Raw genomic sequence first — 23,689 nt, 5'->3', positions numbered from 1 at the left:
AGATTATTGTACTTGTTTTTATTATGTATACCAATTTCACACATAAAGCGACATGGAATAAATGGGGCTATAATAATAAATAATAATAATCATAAGAGATGGGCCCTGTAAGTGAGGACTTCAGATAACCACTTTTTCAGCTATTGTATACTGTAATCTAACCATATAATACAAATGTATAAGTAACATGGATCTAAAATACATTAACAGCAAGCATAGGGGAACATATGAAATGTTAATCAAGTTGATAACATCTCCTAAAAGTACATGGATAGTAGCTATTTTGTACATACATAGAGTAAATACAACTTACTTTCTGGTGCTTCTAGTGCCAGATAGGATCCAGTAACAAATCGGTGAACAAGAGAAGATTTTCCACTTTTAATGTTACCAACAACACCCTATAAGCGAGAAAAATATGTGTTACTAAAATAAATATTTGACACTAAATTGGATTAATTCCATTGTACATTTTTGTTTCAATGTTTTACTCAACTTTAAGAGTATAGGACACAGGTACTTATTGAAGACCCTAAAAAAATAATGGAGATGTAATATGGAATTACATGGGGCTCTATAATGGGATCTGTTACAAAGTTTCATACATGAGCATTTGTAGAGCCATGTACAGTAAGATGTGGCTGGTTAAAGGGTCTTCTCAAAAGGAAATTGTAGGAGATAATTGTTTCTCCAGTCAGGGGATACCAAGGAATACCTCATAAGTGTACTATATTAAAGTACTTATTGAGCAATACTTCATAACCATTTGTCATCTTTACATAGAAATCAGATCTCACGCAACCACTGATAATGATATCAATATGTGTTTTGCACGCGTGTATCATTATTCTTCTTGCATCATATCTCCAAATGTGTTGAGTTTCAAATCCAGCAGGAGCCCCATGCAACTCTAGATGTCTCCTTGAAATAATTTTAGCTCAATAATGTTGCATTAAAAATTCAGATTGTTTTTTTTCAAATAGATAAAGATTAAGTAACTTTAAAGAGAACATGTCCCTTTCACAAAAAATTGAGCAAAATACATTGAGAAAATCCCTGAGTTCCCCTCATTCTGGTGATTTTTTCCTATTTTGCGCTGCATAACTCTGTTGCAGGGATAATCATATTTGTTGTTTTTATTATGCTTTATTACACTTCCTTCTTTTGAGGTGCACTGTGTGCGCATCTACTCCCCCTTCAACCTCCAGCTGGCTGTCATATACTGCCCCCAGGGTCAACCACCACCTTCTTCGACCACTTTACCACCTGGCTGCTTCATTTCCTTATCGCTGACATCCCCACTGTGATCATGGGTGACTTCAACCTCCCCATTGACAATTTCCTCTCAGCTGTCACTAAGCTTCTATCTCTCACTTCCTCTTTTGGCCTCACTCAATGGTCTTCCGCAGCCACTGACAAATATGGCCACACTCTGAACCTCATCTTCACCCGCCTCTGTTCCCTATCTAACCTCTCTAACTCACCTCTCCCTCTTTCTGACCACAACCTACTTACATTCTCTTCCCTCTCCTCTCCAAGTCCACAACCCCCACTCCACAATCCTGCACACCCTTGTGGAAATCTTAAACACCTTGATCTACACTCACTCTCTGAATCCCTTCTCCCTCTTACACACATCAGTTTTTTACACAATGCAGATGCTGCTGTCGCTCTATATGACACCACAATAGCTGCAGCTCTCGATTCAGTCACCCCCCCCTCACACATACCAAAACTTTTAAAATCAACAGGCAACCCTGGCACACACCAGCCTGACCAAACAACTGAGATGAGCTTCCAGGGTTGCTGAGCGGAGATGGAAAAGATCCCACTCCAATGACCATTTCATCGCATTCTAACAGTCCCTCACTACCTTCAAGTCCACACTCACTGCAGCAAAGCAAACATACTTCTCATCTCTCATATCCTCCCTGTCTCACAACCCTAAACAGCTATTCAACACTTTCAATTCTCTCCTCCATCCCCCAGCGCCTCCTCCCTCTCCTTTCATCTCAGCCGAAGATTTTGCCTCATTCTTCAAGCAGAAGATTGATAACAAGAAAGTTTTGGCCTACAATGCCCAGAGCCCCTCCCCATAACTACTCAGTCCTCCTCCTCTAAAACCAGCTTCTCCGCCATCACGGAAGATCAATTTTCTGCTCTACTCTCAAGATCACATCTCACCACCTGTCCACTCGACCCAATCCCATCCCACCTCATCCCAAACTTCACCACAGTCTTTACCTCAACCCAAACCCATCTCTTCAACCTATCACTAACAACTGGTGTCTTTCCCTCATGCTTTAAAGCACACCTGTCAGCAGGATTGTGCTCAGTAAACTACATACACTGTCAGGTGGGCAACATTACACTGATTAAAATGATACCTTGGTTGATTAAATCCATCCTGTGGTTCTTGTGTAAGCTTTACTTTCAGTTTGGAGATAATGATATGCTCGTGCTTAGGGGTGGGCCTGCGGGGTGTGCTCTATCTGGTGCTCTGCTTATATATTCATCTATATGCTCTTATGACCACTCACTGATCGTTCAGTGACCTGCCTCCTATTTTACATAATGCATCTAGTAGTGCGGAGATTGGTAAAATAGGAAGCAGGTCAGTATTTTTTCTCAGGAGTGGGAGCCAACACCAGGTGAGGAACAATCAGAGAAAAGGTATAATAGAAACAAGTGCATAAATTCTGCATTTATCACCCACTCCTGGTTTTGGCTCCCATTCCTAAAAAAATATTGACCGAATACTGACCAAATACTGACAGTGGGGCCGTGGCCTTAACCCCTTCATGACCGGAGCATTTTCCGTTTTTGCTTTTTCGTTTTTTGCTCCTCTTGTTCCCAGAGCCATAACTTCTTTATTTTTCTGTCAATATGGCCGTGTGAGGGCTTATTTTTTGCGGGACAAGTTGTACTTTTGAACGACATCACTGGTTTTACCATATCATGTACTGGAAAACAGGGAAAAAATTCCAAGTGCGGTGAAATTGCAAAAAAAGTGCAATTCCACAGTTTGTTTTTTTTTCTTACCGCGCTCACTTAATGCTAAAACTGACTGGCCATTATTATTCTCCAGGTCATTACGAGCTCATAGACACCAAACATGTATAGGTTCTTTTTATTTAAGTGGTGAAAAAAAAATCCAAAGTTTGATAAAAAAAAAAAATGGCACCATTTTCCGAGACCCGTAGCGTTTCCATTTTTCAGGATCTGGGGTGGGGCCTAGTTAGGGCTTATTTTTTGCGCACCAAGCTGAAATTTTTATTGATACCATTTTGGGGTAGATACGATGTTTTGATTGCCCATTTTTGCATTTTATTTCAATGTTGCAGCGGCCAAAAAAAAACATAATTCTGCTGTTTAGAATTTTTTTATCGTTATGCCGTTTACCGATCAGATTATTTTTTTATATTGATAAATCGGGCGATTCTGAACTCGGCGATACCAAATATGTGTATGTGTGTTTTTTTTTTTTTATTGTTTGATTTTGAATGGGGCGAAAGGGGGGTGATTTAAACTTTTATATATTTTTTTAATATTTTTAAAAATATATATTTTTTTACGTTTTGTTTGCTTCAATAGTCTCCATGGGAGACTAGAAGCAGCACTTGCCTGATTGGCTCTGCTACATACAGGCGATGAGCAGATCACCTGTATGTAGCAGATTTGCTCACTTGCTATGAGCGCCGACCACTGGGCGGCTCTCATAGCAATCTGGCCATGATAACCACAGGTGTCTGCTGCAGACCTCGGGTTGTGATGCCAACCTATCGGTGACCCATAATTATGTGACGGGGTCACCAATGGGCAGGGTAAGTGACGCGCATTCAGTTTGTGTGAGTTAAATGCCGCTTTCAGAGATTGACAGCAACATTTAACTAGTTAACAGCCACGGATGGATCGTGATTCCACCCACGGCTGTTGTGGGCACATATCAGCTGTATGAATCAGTTGACATGTGCCCTGTTCAAATCATGTTGACATGTGCAGGCTCTATTGCCACCTTCCTCTGGCTCCTAAAAAGCTAGCGCTGTCAATCAAATAAGTGGGGTGGACGTGGATGGAAGTCAAGAAGATGGGAAGATGCACTAGTCTGCCAGCCAGCTAACTGCACCGAGCACCTTGCTTGGCTTGAACGTCATTTTGTGAAGGCCGTCTCCCTTTAATCTTTGCAGCATGTGGTCAGCAAAGAGTCTGTGTGTGCAGGAAGAGTCCAATGAAATTCACACTATACAGGTTCTCTTGTTCCTTTTTCTCCCCCCATTGATTGACAGATTTCTGCATCACAAGAATGAAAAAACTGTCAATCAACGGATGGAGGTGGTGGGGGCCTGCATATTGTGATATTATTGAACTCTTCCTGCTCAGCAGATTCTTTGTAACTAGGGACAAAATCATTTTGTTTTTATGGTTTCTTAGAATTTTTGAGAAGTTGAAAAATGAGATTCAATACAGATTCAACACGGATTTCAAAGAAAAAAACAATCGTAATATGACAAAGTTTACCAAATTCAATATGGGTGAAAATACCACTGTTATTTCATGAAGCAATGTGGTTGATCTTTCATATGGTTGGGTGAATCAGCCCCAAATAACAGGCAACTGACCTGCCAGGTTCCTTTGATGGTTTAATAAACCCTGACTTCCACGATCTTTTATAAAGTAATTATTCGGACATGTCCTCATTGGGCAGACATTATTAACCTCATCACAATTAATAGATAATAATGTTTTTAGATGCACAGGATTGAGGTTTCAAGGTTATGTCTCTACATTATTTTTATTCATTATATCAATTATGATTATTGGTTATGATCAAGCCGCAAAACATAATTTGTAAGGATCTATGTAAGTATGATGATAAATAATTGCCATAATATGACCTGGACAAGATTGGGAGAATTTGTATATTGTATACAGTATACAGGATCTATAAATCTGATTATTTAATCTGTGGTATATTGCAATAAACGACCCTATATGGCTGGTGTTGTAGAGGAAATCCATAGGTTTCCGATACTGGAAGAGTAACCCCACATTTGAAATCATGCACTTAACAAAGCATATCAGAACTTCATAAACTGTGACCACACAAGCAAAAGCATAGCATATATCCTGAATACTCTTGTTGTAGGGGTTTTCTGGGAATAGAAAAAACATAAAGGAGATGTAATTAAAACTAAATTGTTAAATGTATTTAATTATAAAATCACACTTTTTTTTTCTCAAAAACTAATCACTAAATCAAAATGGCTGCTGTCTTGTTAAACTGACAGAAACATATCCTAGAATGGTTATAGGACAGAAGCCTATGACCTCGTGCAGTAAGCTCGACTGCATTCACCTGGAAATAACACAAAACAACGTACTGTGACTATCTCACCATAGCTGCTCAACATTCAGAACGACAGGGTGGACAGCAGTGTGAGCAGCCTCTTCTAACTTTAGCACACCTGGTATCTCCAGTATTAGATCAGAGAGAAGTTGGGCAGACATGTGAGCAGCCTCTTCTTACCTCAGCACCCAGATATCTCCAGTATTAGATGAGAAAGACAGGATAGACAACCATATGAGCAGCACCTTATTACCTCAGAAACCCTGATATCTCAAGTATTAGATCAGAAAGACAGGGATGACAGCAGTATGAGCAGATTCTTCTTACCTCAGTACCCCTGGTGTCTTCAGTATTAGATCAGACAGACAGAGAGGACAGCAGTGTGAGCAGATTCTTCTTACCTCAGTACCCCTGATATCTTCAGTATTAGATCAGAATGATATGGTGACATGGTGGACTGCATGGGGGAAGGCAGAGTTTCTAAGTGCACATTCTCACGGACACTAGTCTTGTGAATATTCTAGGACAGTTTGTTATCAGTGTAACAAGATGGCAGCCACTTTAATTTATTGTAAATAACTCCCGATTTTAGAATGACACTTAGTTTAGTAATTACATTTTTTTCTTTTCCCGGAGAACCCATTGAAACTTAAACAAGTGTTAATAACCTACTGAGAAAAACAAGAACATTACACTGTAGGTGAAAAAAAGAATAAAAGACTTACCACTCGTATTTCTGGTGTGGTGCGACTGAGAGTCCATTCCTGGCTGTTTATAACACATTCTGCGGGAAAAAAAAGAAAATTAATTAATGTTTTATAATAACATGTTGTAGAAGGACTTTAGCATCATGAAGTATCTGCTATAACATAAAAGGGTTTTCCCAAGGTCGTAGGGTATCCTAATATTATTATGTGGCATAACTTACTATTCACTGGGGGCTTGATTGCTGGTACCCCCAGTGATGCCAAGAATGGGGCTCTGCGGATAGCTTACTATCTTGGAAATAATCCTCTGAGCATGACCTCTAAAACATCAGATATACCGATATGCATGTAATACGTTTTAGGCATGCATCAAATTCATTCTGTAGCAGGGTAATGAGCCAAAACATACAGCCAATGTCATGAAAAAACATCTTTAGCTTAAAACATAACACAAATCCAGAATTTGATGAAATGGCCCCAACAGAGCCCTGATCTCAATATTATCGAGTCTGTCTTGGATTACATGAGAAAACAGAAGATTTGCAAAAGCCTACATCTACAGAAGATCTTGATTACCATAGTTATCCAAGATGTTTGGAACAACGTCCCTGCAGAGTTCCTTCAAAAACTGTGTGCAAGTATATCTAGAATTTATGTTTTGATGCTGTTTTGAAATCAAAGAGAGGTCACCCAAATACTAATTTAATTTAGATTTCTCTTTTATTCATTCACTTTCCATTTTGTTAATTGATTAAAATAAACTATTTACACTTCTGTTTTTGAAAGCAATCTTAGTTTGCAGCATTTTTACAACACCTGCCTAAAACTTTTTCTTAAAGGTAATCATTAAGATCAACAGTCCTAAGCGGTCTACATGGGCATGTAGGTCATAGGAAGCTGAATAAAATGATACATTGATATCTGCGATCCGATGTCTTACTTCAGAGAAATCCCTGTTTCTCCTATATGTAAATGTGCTGTTCAGTGCTATGGGTCGGACATATCATATCTCTCCCTGAGAATCTGCCTTCAGAGATTATATTAAATGAAAGGAGGAGATACCAGTGTGAGACATGTAACTAACACAGAACAGTAGAACTTAACCTTGTCTCATAACAAACACGTTAGCAGCTGCAGCTCTCACAGCTCTGCTGTATTGCAGCCCTTTCTGCCTGTGAGATGGAAGCTGAAGCTAAGAGGAACCTGCAGATGTGTCCGGTATAATAACACCCAGCTCTGCAGTGAGATCAGGAGAGTAGAGAGCGACAATTGAACATCACACTGGTAACGTATCTTTTCATGTAAAATAATCCTAGGAGGCAGAGTCTTGGGGAGATCAGGCCCGGCCCATAGATTTTAACAGGTCATTTACATATAAGAAAAACATGGATTTCTCTGAAATAAAACATCAGATCGTAGATACAAGATATAATTTTATTCAACTTTTTATGAGCTAAATGCCCATATAGACCGCTCAGGAGGGTTAACACTACTGATAGATTCACTTTACTTATAGGTTTATTGTGTATTATACCTTGCATTTAATTAAGATGTTTTTGCACTATGAATTTTACTAGCAATGGTCCTGTACAGTATGTTAATATGTGCCAGTAATTGAACTTAAAAATACATATAAACAAGATCAAGATTTTTTTAATTATGTCACTGTGCAGGGATATTTAGAAAACTTCAGCTCATCAAAACCCTAAGACCCATTGTCCTCTGACACAGTTTAGGCAATTACAGCTATATAATAACAGAATAAGTGATACACTGTTAACTTTCCAGTAAAAATAAATGTTTCAAACTGAATTTTATATTTTGCTAGAAGACATTCTTTACAGAAAGTGTCTTCTTTATATTTCTTTGTACTCTTGCATCACATGACTTACAAAGGAAAGAATAAGGCTGGGTGCCCACGATGCGTTTTTTAAGCGTTTCCGCAGCGGCAAAAGCGCTGCAGAAATGCTTAAAAAACGCATGGTAGAAGGCCTGCCATGTTCCCCAATGATAATCCGCATGTGCTGTGCACATGCTGCGGAAATTTCCGCTGCGGATTATCATTGCGGAAAAAAAAGGAGCACTACCAATTATTTTGCGGAAGCGATGCGTTTTCGCCGCCATTGACTTGCATTGGAACGCATGGATCCCGCATCACTGTATATGTAGATGCACATTCCATGCGTTCCAATGTGCGGACGGTACCCGGATGTGGAGGACAAGAGACTCTCCTCCGGACCCGGGTACCATAGAAACTGTAAAAAAAAAAAAATATATATGTTATATTTACCTTCTGACGGCCCCGATGCACTCGTCCTCCCTTGCCAGCAGCTCGCGATGAACTGAAGGACCTGCGCTGACGTCATAGTCATGTGACGGGTCACGCGATGCTGACGTCGGCAGGTCCTTCAGTGTACCGCAATCTGCCGGCAGCCAGGATGGTGAAGCAAGACTCCGGGGGCCATTGGAAGGTAAGTATAGATTTATTTTTTTTATTTTTAACCATTCTTTGGGGTCACACTATATAAATCCATGCCTTTTGCATGGATTTATATAGTGTGACCAAGTTGACAAGCACTTTCCAAGTGATGCTAAAATCGCTTGGAAAGCGCTTGTCAACCCGCATGCGGAAATGCATGTGAAGAACGCTTCACATCCGCTTGTCCCTGGCAGGAAAAACGCATGTACAATCCGCATGTACAATCCGCATGCGTTTTTTCTGCCAAGGGGAGATGCAGAAACGCTCAGGAAAAATCCGGAGCATTTCTGCATCGTGGGCACATAGCCTAAAAGGACTCTCATTTATTCCTTGTAGCGATTAGCACTAAGGTCAGATTATAGCAACCTCATAAAGAAAAAAAAACATGGGTAATAAGAGATCTGTCTGCAAGAAATACCCAAGAGTGACTTATGGTCTTTATTAAATCACCCAGGAAATGGAGTGCAACAGAAAACTTTCCGCAAAGGCAAATACAAGACCTCGGCATGGCTCATTAAGACATGAAAACGTCTGTGCCAATCTCAAACATGAAAGCCACAAAACTGCAAAAATGACAAAATTAATATTTTCAGTTCTAGGAAGAATGCCATACAGGTTTTATATCTTAGGCTGAATTCACATATGTGTGTTAGAAAAGGCCTGGACATAGATACAACATGGATGGCATCCATGTGGTGACCAGTTGAATCGCAGACGCTGTCATTAGAATTGGCAAATCTGGGCTCTATATCATACATGACTTTGTCTGCAAAAACTAGAACATGTGAAAAGACACATAGGCCCTGATTTATCAAACAGTTTTCACTAGAATTTTTTTTATGTTGGCCAGCTCCATGAACTCTTTGAAAAGTGGGTGAAGCTTGGCCAGGAATATGTGTGGTTGAGCATGGCCGCCATACTCATCAGAATTTATTAAAGTAAATCACAACAGAAAAATGTACTCCAGTACCTGACCGGCGTACATTTCTTGCTGTGGCGTACGACAGCTGAAAAATGTGTTAAATTTATTAGGAAAGTAGGAAGAAATATCCAGTGATCAGGAAATAAAATGTCCAAAAACTTTATTTATGAAAATCCAATAAAATTATAAATATGGAAATCAGCAACCACTAAGTGTCCAATATTAAGAACGATGCGTTTCGACTGCACCAGTCTTAGTCATGCTAAGACTGGTACAGTCGAAACACGTCGTTCTTAATATTGGACAGTTAAATGTGTGTATATGTGTATGGTGTGTAGTGTGTGTGTTAATATACTCACCTACTGCCGCTCTCTCCAGAATCCAGCGCAGTTCTGCTCCTCTTCTGAGTGACATCACCACTCTGTAGACTGTCCGAGTCACACTGCGCTCTGTGTGACCCAGAAGTGGCTTTTACAATGTAAGTTTATGGAGCGTCAGAACGAGGCACTATAGACGTACACTGTGAATGAGACTTCCAGCTCACGAATAGAGCATAGAGTGAGCCGGAGAGTATGAATTGCGGTGACTCCCGGAGAAAGCGGCAGTAGGTGAGTACATTAATACACTCACACTATACTACATGCATATATACATAGATTTAATGAAAAAAATATTCATGGGAGGGCTTCTTTAATGAACGAATAGCATTCAAAATTCACATCTTGATGAATCGGGACAATGAGTCCATGTGCTACCTGGATACCAGCTCATATGTGTGAATAAGCTCTTACAAGAATGTTTTGGTCACTTCTAAGGAACAATTCTGATATTATAAGATAACGTTTGTTTTCCTTCAGAAATATCCCATTTGTTCATGTGTAGTTTTTACTTTACAAATATTATCATTCATGCAGCTATCTGAAACTGAGTCATCACCTACGGTCTTATAAATCTCTCTGACTGCCCATCTACTCCCAGTGTATGGACCATATCAGTCTGCAGTAGGAGCTCAATAACTATGGAAAGCAGGCAGAAAAACAAGGATCCACTCGTGAGTCCTAGCTGTAACAAGGTAAGGTGATCTAAAAGGCCACATTCACATGTTTAGTATTTGGTCAGTATTTTACCTCAGTATTTGTAAGCCAAAATCAGGAGTGGAACAATCAGAGGAAAAATATAATAGAAACACGTCATCACCTCTGTATTTATTACCCACTCCTGGTTTTGGCTTACAAATACTGAGGTAAAATACTGACCAACAACTGAACGTGTGAACGAGGCCTAAGGTTGAGCAATGCACAACCACATTTGAAATTGCCAAATAAGTAGGTGACATCCAAGGTCTATCATTTGTTTTGGTTATTTTACATATATCTTATTTTAGTGTATGATCTATACAGCTATGTAAAATGAATGTAAAATGCAATTAAATGATTAAGCCATACAGTATATAACTGTTGGGTAGGCCGATGATCATTTCATATGGTTGGCATCGGGTACCCACTCAGTAAGAAGGCATTACAATTTTGGATTCCTGCTCCAGCTGATCCTACTATATAAACTTTTACTATCAAAATAATTCATCACATTTTTGAATCCATATTTTCAATCTCAGACCCCAAACTCCCCAGGAACGCTCACAACATCATACACAAACAAGAACTTAAATTGAAAAATGGGATGGAGGGAAGATACGTGTCCATGTCCACTATTAGAAATCTATAATTAAATCTGTAGAAATCTGTTCATTCCTTCTTAATGAGGGAAGTGCTGGAGTCTGATGGACCAAAATATTTAAAAGAGGATCTTTCACCAAACGTTTCATATTGGGCTGGACACACAATGTAATAGTGGCTGCAGAGCAGAATTTAACTTTTATTTATTTAGTTTTTTACATTTTGCCTCTCTGTTGCGGAGATATTAGCAATAGTGATGAGCGAGTATGTCTTGCCTGTTTGACAGGCAACCCCTGCATGTGTCACATTAGTCTAACAGCCTTGACACATGCCGGCGACAAAAGAAATGCCGAGCACGCCAAAATACTCAGCAAGCACCCGAGCATGCTAGCCGAAAGGGTTATTGAGACATACTCGCTCATCACTAATTACAGTAGCAATCAAAGTATTTGGCACCTAATGAGTTAATTTTAGTTCACTTCAAGTGGGTTTTAATATATACTTTTCAATCGGGGCATGGACTTATCCCTGTCTGAATTGCTATTTGATGACACCCACTTGTACTTAACAAATGTTAACTCATTAGGGACCAAATACTTTGATTGGTAATATCTCTGCAATGGAGAGGCAAAATAAAAGAAATAAAAAAACACATTTTATTCCGCTCTGCAGCTACTATTGGATCGTGTGTCCAGCTAAACATGAAAAATTTGGTGAAAGCATCTCGCATGCCACCTAATGAATTTGGTGCATCTTTCAATTGCCATGCACCACAGCAAGAAATGTATGCCAAGAGAGGCCGGGAAATAGATGAATGAGCATAGACACAAAGCAGCTTGACTATGACATATATGTATATATATATGTATATATATATATGTATATATATATGTATATATATGTATATATATATATATATATATATATATATATATATATATATATATATATATACACATACAGTACAAAAAAGTATTTAGTCAGCCACCAATTGTGCAAGTTATCCCACTTAAAAATTATGGTAATCCAAAATTTGAAAAAAAATTCTTTCCAAATCAGACAATGTGATTTTCAGGATTTGTTTTCTCATTTTGTCTCTCATAGTTGAGGTCTACCTATGATGTTAATTACAGGCCTCTCTCATCTTTTTAAGTTGGAGAACTTGCACAATTGGTGGCTGACTAAATACTTTTTTTCCCCACTGTATATATACACAGTTGAAACCAGAAGTTTACACACAGTATATGAAAAGACACATATGCATGTTTTTCTCAATATCTGACATGAAGTCAGAATAAACCTTTCCCCGTTTTAGGTCAATTAGGATTACCATAATTTTTAATATTTGCCAAATGCCAGAATAATGAGAGAGAGAATGTTTTAAGGCATTTTTATTACTTGCTGCAAAGTCAAAAGTTTACATACAGTACATTTCATTAGTATTTGGTACCATTGCCCTTAAACTGAATGACTTGGGTCAAACGTTTGGGATATCCTTCCACAAGCTTCTCACAATAGTTGATCGGAATTTGGGCCCATTCCTCCTCACAAAACTGGTGTCACTGATCCAGGTTTGTAGGTCGCCTTGCATGCACCTGTCTTTTCAGCTTTGCCCATAAATTTTCAATAGGAGTGAGATCAGGGCTTTGTGATGGCCACTCCAAAACATTGACTTTGTTTTCCTTAAGCCACTTCAGAGATGTTGCTTCAGTATTGCCACATAATGTTCTTTACTCATGATGCCATCTATTTTGTGAAGTGCACCAGTCTTTCCTGCAGCAATACAACCCCACAACATGATGCTGCCACCCCTGTGTTTCTTAGTTGGGATGGTGTTCTTAGGCTTCCAAGTTTCTCACTTTTTCCTCCAAATATAACGATGGTCATTATGCCCAAAACGTTCAATTCTAGTTTCATCAGATCACAGGACATGTCTCCAAAAATGAAAGTCTTTGTTCCTGTGTGCATTTTCAAACATTAATCTGGCTTTGTTATGTTTCTTTTGGATTAATGGCCTCTTCCTGGCAGAGTGTCCTTTCAGCCCATGGTGATACCTTACTTGTTTCACTGTGAATATTGACACAATCTTAGCAGCTTCCATCATCATCTTCACAAGGTCTTTTGCTTTTGTCCGTGGGATGATATGCATATGTCGGACCAAAGCACATTCATCTCTGGGACACAGAACCTGTCTCTTTCCTGAGCGGTATGATGGCTAGACATTCCCATTTTGTTTGTACTTGCTTATAATTGTTTGTACAGATGAATGAGGCACCTTCAGGTATCTTGAAATTGCACCCAAGGATGAGCCAGACTTGTGCAAGTCCACAATTCTCTTCCTGATATCTTGGCTGATTTCTTTAGACTTTACCATGATGCTACACAAAGAAGCAGTGTGTTTCAGGTGTGCATTAAAATACATCCACATGTGTGTCTCTAATTAACGCAGATGTTGCAAAAAAAACTATCAGAAGGTTCCAAACACATGACATCATCATATGGGCAGTCCAGAATTGTTTACAGGCATAGTAATCTTAGTGTATGTAAACTTTTGACTTTGCAGTAAGTAATAAAAATGCCTTAAAACATTCTCTCATTATCCTGACATTTGGCAAATATTAAAAATTATGGTAATCCTAATTTATCTAAAACGAGAAAGTTTTATTCTGATTTAATGTCAGATATCCAGAAAAACATGCATATGTGTCTTTTTATATAGTGTATGTAAACTTCTGGTTTCAACTTTATATATATGAGTGTGTGTGTATCACGCGCCTTCATGACCTTTGAGATTCTCATTTGAACCCGGATTAAATAACATTTCCGTCACCTTTAGAAATTATGATTAATTTAAGAAAAGGTGAATTTCCTCCCTGACACTTTGCTGCCTCTTCTTATGGCATATTAAGTAGGGGAACAGTCTATACAGGCTGATAAAATATGTATCTATTGACCTTGAAGAAAAAGAATAATGGCTTTCTCCCTTGAAAGATGGGAAGGAATTGGTCCATAAACATGAGTGTGCTTGACACATGCACGGATGGCTGTGTGGGCAGCCCTGTGCTCACAGCCAAGAATAACTCCAAAAATCTGGAAACTGTGGAAAGCGTTAATAAGGGGAGATTTAATATACTTCCTTTTAAAGCCCACAGAACAACAATTACCTTGACTGTTTCTGGCGTAAAGTTTATTACCGTCCATGTCCGTACATAATGGCCGACTTCCAGCGCTTCCTGATCTTGCCTTGTGACTGCAGTTTTTCTGTCACAATACACTGATATTATTTTGGACAGGATAAACCTGCCTGGATACTAGCTCTCTTTATCACTGACTGGGGACAAAGGACTGGATGTAGGGAACTGTTAACCCATAGTGCATGGGATGACGGAACACAGTACCGGTGCTTGGTAAGAAATGCTGACAACTGTAGCCTGGAGATATACTGTATGTCTTATGCCTGAAGAAAAATGATTTCCAACATTTCTTGATAATTATACAGCATAACATTCTCTACACCTGTTGAAGACACAATTTGCATATTTAATATCCCAGTAGAGCATGCAAAGCGTTTAAGTCTCCTCATACTGGCGTGCCAGAACTGGCATGTCACTCTGCACAAGGAGAAACCTTACCCCTTAGATACTAATAAAAGAAAATGTGTGTAATTAATTGTAGCGCAAACGAGCAACTAGTCGTCATTCCAAATATCCTAGAATTTTGTGCATACGGCACCTGCAGATTACGAATAGAGTCCGTGTAGGGTTATTCTGCAGTAGGAGAGACACTAAGGCTACATCTACACGATCCGAAGCCGGCTGCGGCCCCCGAGCCTGCGGACGAGCCGCCTCCGGCTTCCGCTCATTATGCAAATGAGCAGCGGCCTTTTTTTTTTCTTCTCACAAGCGGGCTTTTCCCATAGGGATTAGGTCTATGGGGAAAGTCCGCATGCGGACCCACAGGAGAAATTGACATTCTGCGGTCTGGAAAGACGCGCCGCATGTCAGTTTCCGCGGGTGTAGGGAGGCGCATAGTGGGCATGGGATTTGTATGAATCCCATCCACTATGCTGTAACATCTGGTCACTGCGGATTGCACGCAGCACACTTGCGCTGCGTCCAATCCGCAGTGAACAATGATCGTGGGCACATACCCTATCACATCACTGCAGGATCAGAATGTTTGGAGCCTGAAATCACGGAGACACATATGTATTGTATCCAGACCGGAGGGCACAAACAGCGGGATATTTTCATCCAATACTATGTGCAAAGCAGCTCCTTCCTTGTACTGTATATGCATTGGAGTAATAAAAAAAATGAACAATTAAATGTAAAGCTGGAATGCAATATTTTCAGCTATGGTAAAAATAATAACCTTTAAAGAGGATCTGTCACATGGCAGATCCTCTTTAACCCCTTCACGACCGGGCTATTTTCTGTTTGGTCATTTTCATTTTCCCCTCCCCTTCTTCCAAGAGCTTTTTTATTTTTCTGTCCACATAACCATATGAGAGCTTTGTTTTGTGGGATGAGTTGCACTTGTGTATGACATTATTCATTTTATCATGGGTTGGGCTGGAAAACAGGTAAAAAAAATTCCAAGTGCGCTGAAATTACGAAAAAAAAGTGCAATTCCACAATAGTTTTTTGGGTTTTTTATTTACCATGTTCACTATGCAGCAAAACTGACCTGGCAATATGATTCTCCAGGTCAGTACAATTAAGCAGATACCAAACATGTACATTTTTTTTTTATTTAAGTAGTGAAAAAAATTTGGCAATTTGTAAAAAAAAAATTTTGCTTGTGTTACCATTTTCCAAGACCCATAATATTTCAATTTAAGGCATCTGGGGCTTGGTGAGGGCTTATTTTTTGTGCCCTGAGCAGACATTTTTACTGATACCATTTTAGGGTAGATATAATGTTTTGATTGCTTCTTATTGCATTATATTGCAATGTTGCGGCAGCCAAAAAAACATAATTCTGGCATTTCGATTTTTTTCTTGTTAAGCCGTTTACTAATCAGATTAATTTTATATTTCGATAGACTGGACTTTTACGAATGCAGCCATACCAACTATGTGTATTTTATCTTTAACTGCTTTATTTTTAATGGGGCAAAAGGGCTGATATGAACTGTTGTATTTTTTTATTTTCTTCAGATTTAAAAAAAAACATTTTTTATACTGTATTTGTTAGTCAGTTTAGAGATTCGACTTGTCAGACAGATTCAGTGTTCGACCCAAGGTACTAAACAGCTCATTTACATATAAAAAAAAACATAGGAATAAGATCTCAGATATCAGGGTATCATTGTATATAGCTTCCTATGACTGACATACCAATATAGATGGCTTAGGAGGGTGGATCCTACTGACAGATTCCCTTTAAAATGATCAATTTCTTGTAAACTAAGATTATTATTGTGTCTATTGATCGCGTATAGGCTGCAGCGGTGAAGTCACATTCGTGAACAGCACTGCAGTCAATCACTGACCTATGACGACTGGTAGTTTCACAGATATTAGATACTATATCTGAATGTGGCTTTATAAAATCACACAAACCTGCTGCAAACAGCCCCATTCAAACCTGTTCAAATGTATGGGACAGATGTTTTTACGCCAGTTCCAGTCAGCTATGCCCACTTTTAGAAAAGTGGCCAGAGCTTGGGCATGGTGAAGCCCACCCACCAAATCCATCAAAATCAAAGCCACAGAAGTGGTGAAAATTATGCCAGAAATGTAAGCCAGACCCTGGGCGGATCTAACACTTCTGGTGGAGGCACAGGTGTCTTCCTGAATTTGGCGCATCTTATTACAACCCTCCCTTCATTAAGACTGGCATACAAAACTCCAGTCTTAATGAATCAGGATCTATGTCTAAAATTCAAAGCCTAAAGGTTAGGTCAGACAGCACAGTTGTGGCGAATAGGGATGAGCGGACCTATGGAAGCTCGTGTTATGGTAACCGATCGAACTTTAGTCCAAAGTTCAGTTTGGGTACCAGAACTGTACCCAAACTTGAACCTGAACCCGAACCCCATTGAAATCAATGGTGACCCAAACTTTGGAGGTGGAAAATCTCTCTCTCTCCCACTAGTGGTAATGGCCCTGCTGAACAACATGTTGTCAAAAACTGCGCTGTCAAAGCATGTTTTTTAACGCAAAAACTTCATGCAAACCATGTCAAAGCAGCATCACAACTCTGCCATCTGGCCATAACCTAAGATCAGCCATGTAATTAGGCAATGTCTTACTTATTCTATACTTTTTTTTTCTTAAATGTACTATCATCATCCTACACGGAAGTGGAATTTTCAAATAATAAAATTGACGATCTTTATGATGATTCAGTTTCTCCGACCTTATGTTATTTATGAGGTTTTATTGCAGTTTTTTCTTTGCAAGAAGATTACAATCTTGACTCATAATGTTCAGAAAAAAATCCCATGCATATGCTTACACTTCTCAAATTAATTCTGTAACTGTTAGTGAACAGCTTTGGCTATAACCAACAAGAAATGTGATAAATGTACTGTAGTATAAATGTGCAGGGATGAACTCAACATGTAGGTCTCAGACTTCTGGTTTGGGCTAAATGGGGCTAAGCTATAAGAATACCAGACATCGGCAATGGTAAAGTGATGTTGTATCTTGGGAAATAAAATCAGATCCTTAATTCTCAATAAACCATAAGGCTACGTACACATGTTCCATATTTGCTGCTAATTAGCTACATGGATTTTCCAGTGACGAATCTGCAATAACAGCAAAGTAAATGCTATTAACAAATGTCATCTACAAATAGAGAATATTTTCCCCATCTAAACCGACATGCGGAACAGATTCTCAAATCCACACCTTTATTTTTTTAGGCAAAACCCGCATTTGCAGTGATTTTGGGGCTACCTAACTACATTAAGTAGAACTTTACATTAGCAGCCAAAGTTAGGCTATGTGCCCGTCTGGCGCCCCTGCGGGTTCAGTCACCACAGAGGTACTGCATCTCACCCAGAGGTGTGGTATCCCACTCTCAGGTAAGGAGGGAGTACTCCCCGGGACCCACCCACCTGCATCCAACACTACACCATTCCAGACCAGCAGGCAGGGGCAAGATGCATGTGGGCAAGATACATGTGTACAATGCTGAGCCCTGCCCTCTGGTTGCCGCCAGTGCGCCCGAATCTACAAGGACATGGAGGGATAAGGCCGCAGAGGGGAGAACTACAAGGCTCAGCTAGAAAACCAGAGGCTACTGTACTTTCAAGGTGCAGCTGCCCAAAACCACAATTATATCGCCGAAAAGTTGGCCGCATAGGATTCAGGGGACTGCAGGTTGCCCGACAAGATCCGAGGCTACCAGCTGAGATGCAGGGCAGGAGGGTGAGAGCCAGCGCAGGAAGACGACCGAGGAAGGCACACAGAAAGGGGTCCTGTTTAAGTACTCCTGAGATACTTGAGAGATTGCTGAACCCCCTTCCTTGGTGAACGCAGGACGACGTGGGAGGTTACACACTGGCACTGGTAACCTGGAGTCTTGAACAACTGTGAGTAAAACCTTGAAGACTGCACCCCACTGTGTCCTAGAATTATTGCTGCGCCATCACCAGCCCTGCACTACACAGCACCAGCAACATCTACCTCATAACATCACTATTTCCTGCCCTGGAGCTTAGCTCTGCCTGTGGAGAGCTGTACCAACTCTGCTGCGTAACCATCAGCTCCAGAGGATCTGCACCGCAGCGGTGGCCCCATATAGCCACATACCACAGGTGGCGTCACGAACATTATATATAAAAACTTTATTCCCCTTTTCACTTTTCCCCTTTAATTGACCGCCCTGGGTCACGGACTGGGTCACTGCCACCGTGACATCTCCCAGCATCGACCGGCCCGGCTACCGAGTACCCCACGTAGCAGATTTGATGCAGAGCGTTTTTGCCTCTCTCTGGCAGAAAAAAACGCATGCAGATTTACATGCGTTTTTTCTGCCAGAGAGAAGCTTTTTTTCAGCGTTTTTACATGAGTTTTCACATGCGTTTTTTCAAGTACTTTTCCAAGCGACTTTGAGCATCACTTGGAAAAGTGCTTGACAAGTTGGTCACACAATATAAATCCATGCAACCGGCCATCACCTGACCGCTGACGTCAGCGGTCTCGTGACCATCAGCTGACTAAATGGCGTCACCGCAGGTCCTGCAAGTACACCGCGGGACGCTGAGGAGAGAAGACACCGCCGGGAGCAGACCGGAGAGGTGAGTATACAGTTTTTTTTTTATTTTTAACTTTTTTATTTCTTTTTTTCACCGCGTGGTAGCCGGGATGAAGAGGAGTTGTAGTCTCCTCTTCATCCCGGGTACCCCACGAACCATGATTACGCTGCAAATTCGCGGCCATTGAATTTAATTGAAATGCAGCAAATCCACATATACCTGCGGGTTTGCTGCGTTTCAATGTTCCTCAATGGCCGCAAATTTGCAGCATAGTTGCGGTAGAAATGGTCATGCTGCGTTTTGCAACACAATGTGAATTTGGCGCTCTAATCAGTGCATCATGTGCACAGCACATCCGAATTCACATTGCTTTGCATGGCAGACGGTTTTACAAGCGTTTTCGTGGCCGTAAAAATGCCGCAAAAACGCTACAAAAACGCTACGTGGGCACATGGCCTTTAGATACGAGGTGAGTTACTAGAGATAGGGACCATCCTGATTTGGTACACCTTTTCGCGGTGGGATGGCTTTTATGCTCTTTTAATCAAAATGATGTCAACTAAGTATCCTATGTGATCTACATGCATTACTATTATTTATTTAGTTCCTACAGGGTATTTATTTATCTTAGTCTAGGTTTTGTCTGTCAATACATGATTCACACTGAGCCTGTTTGAAACCATTGTTGGGACCTGTTCTCCCAATTCTGTTGCTGCCTCCTGATTGGTCAGGATTATACAGGGAGAAGAAGTACACGCCCCCAATGAAAACTTTTTGATAACACCCACATGGAATTAACTGTTTAAACGCCATATACTTTGATCGCTAATACCTCCACAATGGAGAATTGTAATCAAAAAAATATATATATGTTTTATTCAGCTTTGCAGCCACTATTACATCGTGTGTCCAGTTCAACATGAAAAATTTGGTGAACGGTCCTCTTTAAAATTCAAATTCCACATTTATGTGAGGTGTGTAATACTGTAATATTGTTGCATTGAATATACACAAATGTGTATATATATATATATATATATATATATATATATATATATATAATTTTTTTTCATTTATGATCTTATGGCAAATAAACAGAAATCATTGGAAATACTACAATAAATTTAGCAATAAATTGTACTTTGAACTAGTTTGATCATCCATCAAGGGAGTTTACATTTGAGAGATTACAGCATGATATATGGAAAAGAATATTGTAGGTTTGTAATCTGAGGACTAACAAGAAGCTCATTGAAATGCAAAATCTGTATATCGAATGCAATTTATGCTAAGAATGTCTTTTACTGTATGCAAACTCCTTTGGAATGAGGGTTTTAATGCATCTACACACTAAGACTATGTTCACACATCACAAATCTGCAGCAAAACCCAATCTCTGGCAGGAATCAGCCGCGTCTAAAACGCAGGTTTTGCTGTGGTTTTTTATGTGTTTTTTGTGCATTTTGTGGTGCATTTTTGATGCATTTTTTCACCACCCATTACTTCCTATGGATGAAAAAACGCTGAAAGAAGTCACATGCTCTATTTTCCAAAAAAACAACATGTGTGAACAGTGAATTCTGGTTTCTCATAGACTTTGCTGGTACTGCAAAACACAGCTGAAAATTTGCATAAAAATCTGTAGCAAAAAAATGCTGAAAAACCCAACATGTGTAAACATAACCTTATTACTAAGCCCCCAGATCTGCTCTTTTACAATATGTGTATTTCAAAGTGCAACAATTCTTCTTGTAGGGGCTTACTTACTATCAGTTCCCCTTTTCCTCCTATTTATTTAAGATGAGATAAAAATAAGAACATAGGAACAAAGATGGTGTCTTACATAGTCCCGTATATACTGTGCACAACTAATATGCCTACTGGAAAGAAGGCATTGACGTTTGGAGAACCTCTGTTTCCCAGATGACGGTAAGCAATGCCCTAATGCACTTGATGTACTCTTTACTTGCAGGAGCAATTTGTTTAATAGGGAAACAGCCTATGGGAAATTAAATTCTTATGGCTACATTGAAACCTGGTTTGGCAGCCTCGGGAACTGTTATCTTTATGGCATTTGGGTGCTTTCCATGTATAATGTTTTCATTTCTGTAATCAAGAACACATATAGGCTTTCTTTTATTTGTGGCAGGTCCAGTTTGGTGTCGAATATTAACAAAACAACACATACAAATATACTGTATGTCCAATCCAAATAGTCGCACCTTGTTTTGTAGTTCAGCCCCTCTGTCTAGCCCTGGAAATGGGCGATGGACACATTCTTCTCTAATGTCCCTTCATAAAGGTATACAGTACAGACCAAAAGTTTGGACACACCTTCTCATTTAAAGATTTTTCTGTATTTTCATGACTGTGAAAATTGTACATTCACACTGAAGGCATCAAAACTATGAATTAACACATGTGGAATTATATACTTCACAAAAAAGTGTGAAACAACTGAAAATATGTCTTATATTCTAGGTTCTTCAAAGAAGCCACCTTTTGCTTTGATGACTGCTTTGCACACTCTTGGCATTCTCTTGATGAGCTTCAAGAGGTAGTCACCGGAAATGGTCTTCCAACAATCTTGAAGGAGTTCCCAGAGATGCTTAGCACTTGCTGGCCCTTTTACCTTCACTCTGCGGTCCAGCTCACCCCAAACCATCTCGATTGGGTTCAGGTCTGGTGACTGTGGAGGCCAGGTCATCGGGCGTAGCACCCCATCACTCTCCGTCTTGGTCAAATAGCCCTTACACAGCCTGGAGGTGTGTTTGGGGTCATTGTCCTGTTGAAAAATAAATGATGGTCCAACTAAACGCAAACCGGATGGCATAGCATGCCGCTGCAAGAAGCTGTGGTAGCCATGCTGGTTCAGTATGCCTTCAATTTTGAATAAATCCCCAACAGTGTCACCAGCAAAGCACCCCCACACCATCACACCTCCTCCTCCATGCTTCACGGTGGGAACCAGGCATGTAGAGTCCATCCGTTCACCTTTTGTGCGTCGCACAAAGACACGGTAGTTGGAACCAAAGATCTCAAATTTGGACTCATCAGACCACAGCACAGATTTCCACTGGTCTAATGTCCATTCCTTGTGTTCTTTAGCCCAAACAAGTCTCTTCTGCTTGTTGCCTGTCCTTTAGCAGTGGTTTCCTAGCAGCTATTTTACCATGAAGGCCTGCTGCACAAAGTCTCCTCTTAACAGTTGTTGACGAGATGTGCCTGCTGCTAGAACTCTGTGTGGCATTGACCTGGTCTCTAATCTGAGCTGCTGTTAACCAGTGATTTCTGAGGCTGGTGACTCAGATAAACTTATCCTCAGAAGCAGAGGTGACTCTTGGTCTTCCTTTCCTGGGGCGGTCCTCATGTGAGCCAGTTTCTTTGTAGCGCTTGATGGTTTTTGCAACTGCACTTGGGGACACTTTCAAAGTTTTCCCAATTTTTCGCACTGACTGACCTTCATTTCTTAAAGTAATGATGCCCACTTGTTTTTCTTTACTTAACTGCTTTTTTCTTTCCATAATACAAATTCTAACAGTCTATTCAGTAGGACTATCAGCTGTGTATCCACCAGACTTCTGCACAACACAACTGATGGTCCCAACCCCTTTTATAAGGCAAGAAATCCCACTTATTAAACCTGACAGGGCACACCTGTGAAGTGAAAGCCATTTCCGGTGACTACCTCTTGAAGCTCATCAAGAGAATGCCAAGAGTGTGCAAAGCAGTCATCGAAGCAAAAGGTGGCTACTTTGAAGAACCTAGAATATAAGACTTTTTTTGTTAAGTATATAATTTCACATGTGTTAATTCATAGTTTTGATGCCTTCAGTGTGAATGTACAATTTTCATAGTCATGAAAATACAGAAAAATCTTTAAATGAGAAGGTGTGTCCAAACTTTTGGTCTGTACTGTATATCTATGTTATAAAATGTATTATTAACCCTTGCTCTTGAGTCTAGTAGCAATGAAGGTTCCTTCTCACACTAAGTATTTAGGGCACATGTCCCAGATTCAGATTTTCTTACAGCATGACATGATTGGGCAATCAATTATTATTAAGTCAATGCACCTCTGTGGTACTCACACCCACTTACACAGGCCCTTCCTTCCACCCTAAAGGTTAGGAACTGATTTGGTTTTGCAACTATACTTTTGCAAACTCTGTTACAGTATTCCAGCAGGTACCAGTCAGGGGCCTAACTATAGAGGGTGCAGAGGCCCCTGACTGGTACCTGCTGGAATACTGTAACAGTATTGGGGTTCCAGAAGGTTCCATTTGATCCATATGAGTAGATAAATACAATGAGAGACCTGTAAAAGCTGAGGACCCTATTGG

General features: G+C 40.0%; 1 protein-coding gene across 3 annotated transcripts in view; it reads right to left on the bottom strand.

Annotated features, from left to right (window-relative positions):
- AGAP2 (ArfGAP with GTPase domain, ankyrin repeat and PH domain 2) overlaps positions 1-23,689 on the bottom strand; it is a 404,081-nt gene that overhangs the window by 119,663 nt on the left and 260,729 nt on the right. For all 3 annotated transcript variants that reach the window (XM_073663273.1, XM_073663271.1, XM_073663272.1), the window contains exons 2-3: positions 6,073-6,131; positions 314-401 (exon numbers count right to left, since the gene is read on the bottom strand). In XM_073663273.1, coding sequence (XP_073519374.1) covers positions 314-401; positions 6,073-6,131 — 147 coding nt within the window. The remainder of the gene's footprint in view (positions 1-313; positions 402-6,072; positions 6,132-23,689) is intronic.

This window comes from Phyllobates terribilis, unplaced genomic scaffold, assembly GCF_046119375.1.
Source record: "Phyllobates terribilis strain yellow unplaced genomic scaffold, ASM4611937v1 Scaffold_2__4_contigs__length_985480577, whole genome shotgun sequence".
In the NCBI taxonomy this organism is placed as follows: Eukaryota; Metazoa; Chordata; class Amphibia; order Anura; family Dendrobatidae; genus Phyllobates; species Phyllobates terribilis.
This window is presented reverse-complemented; position numbering and strand designations above follow the sequence as displayed.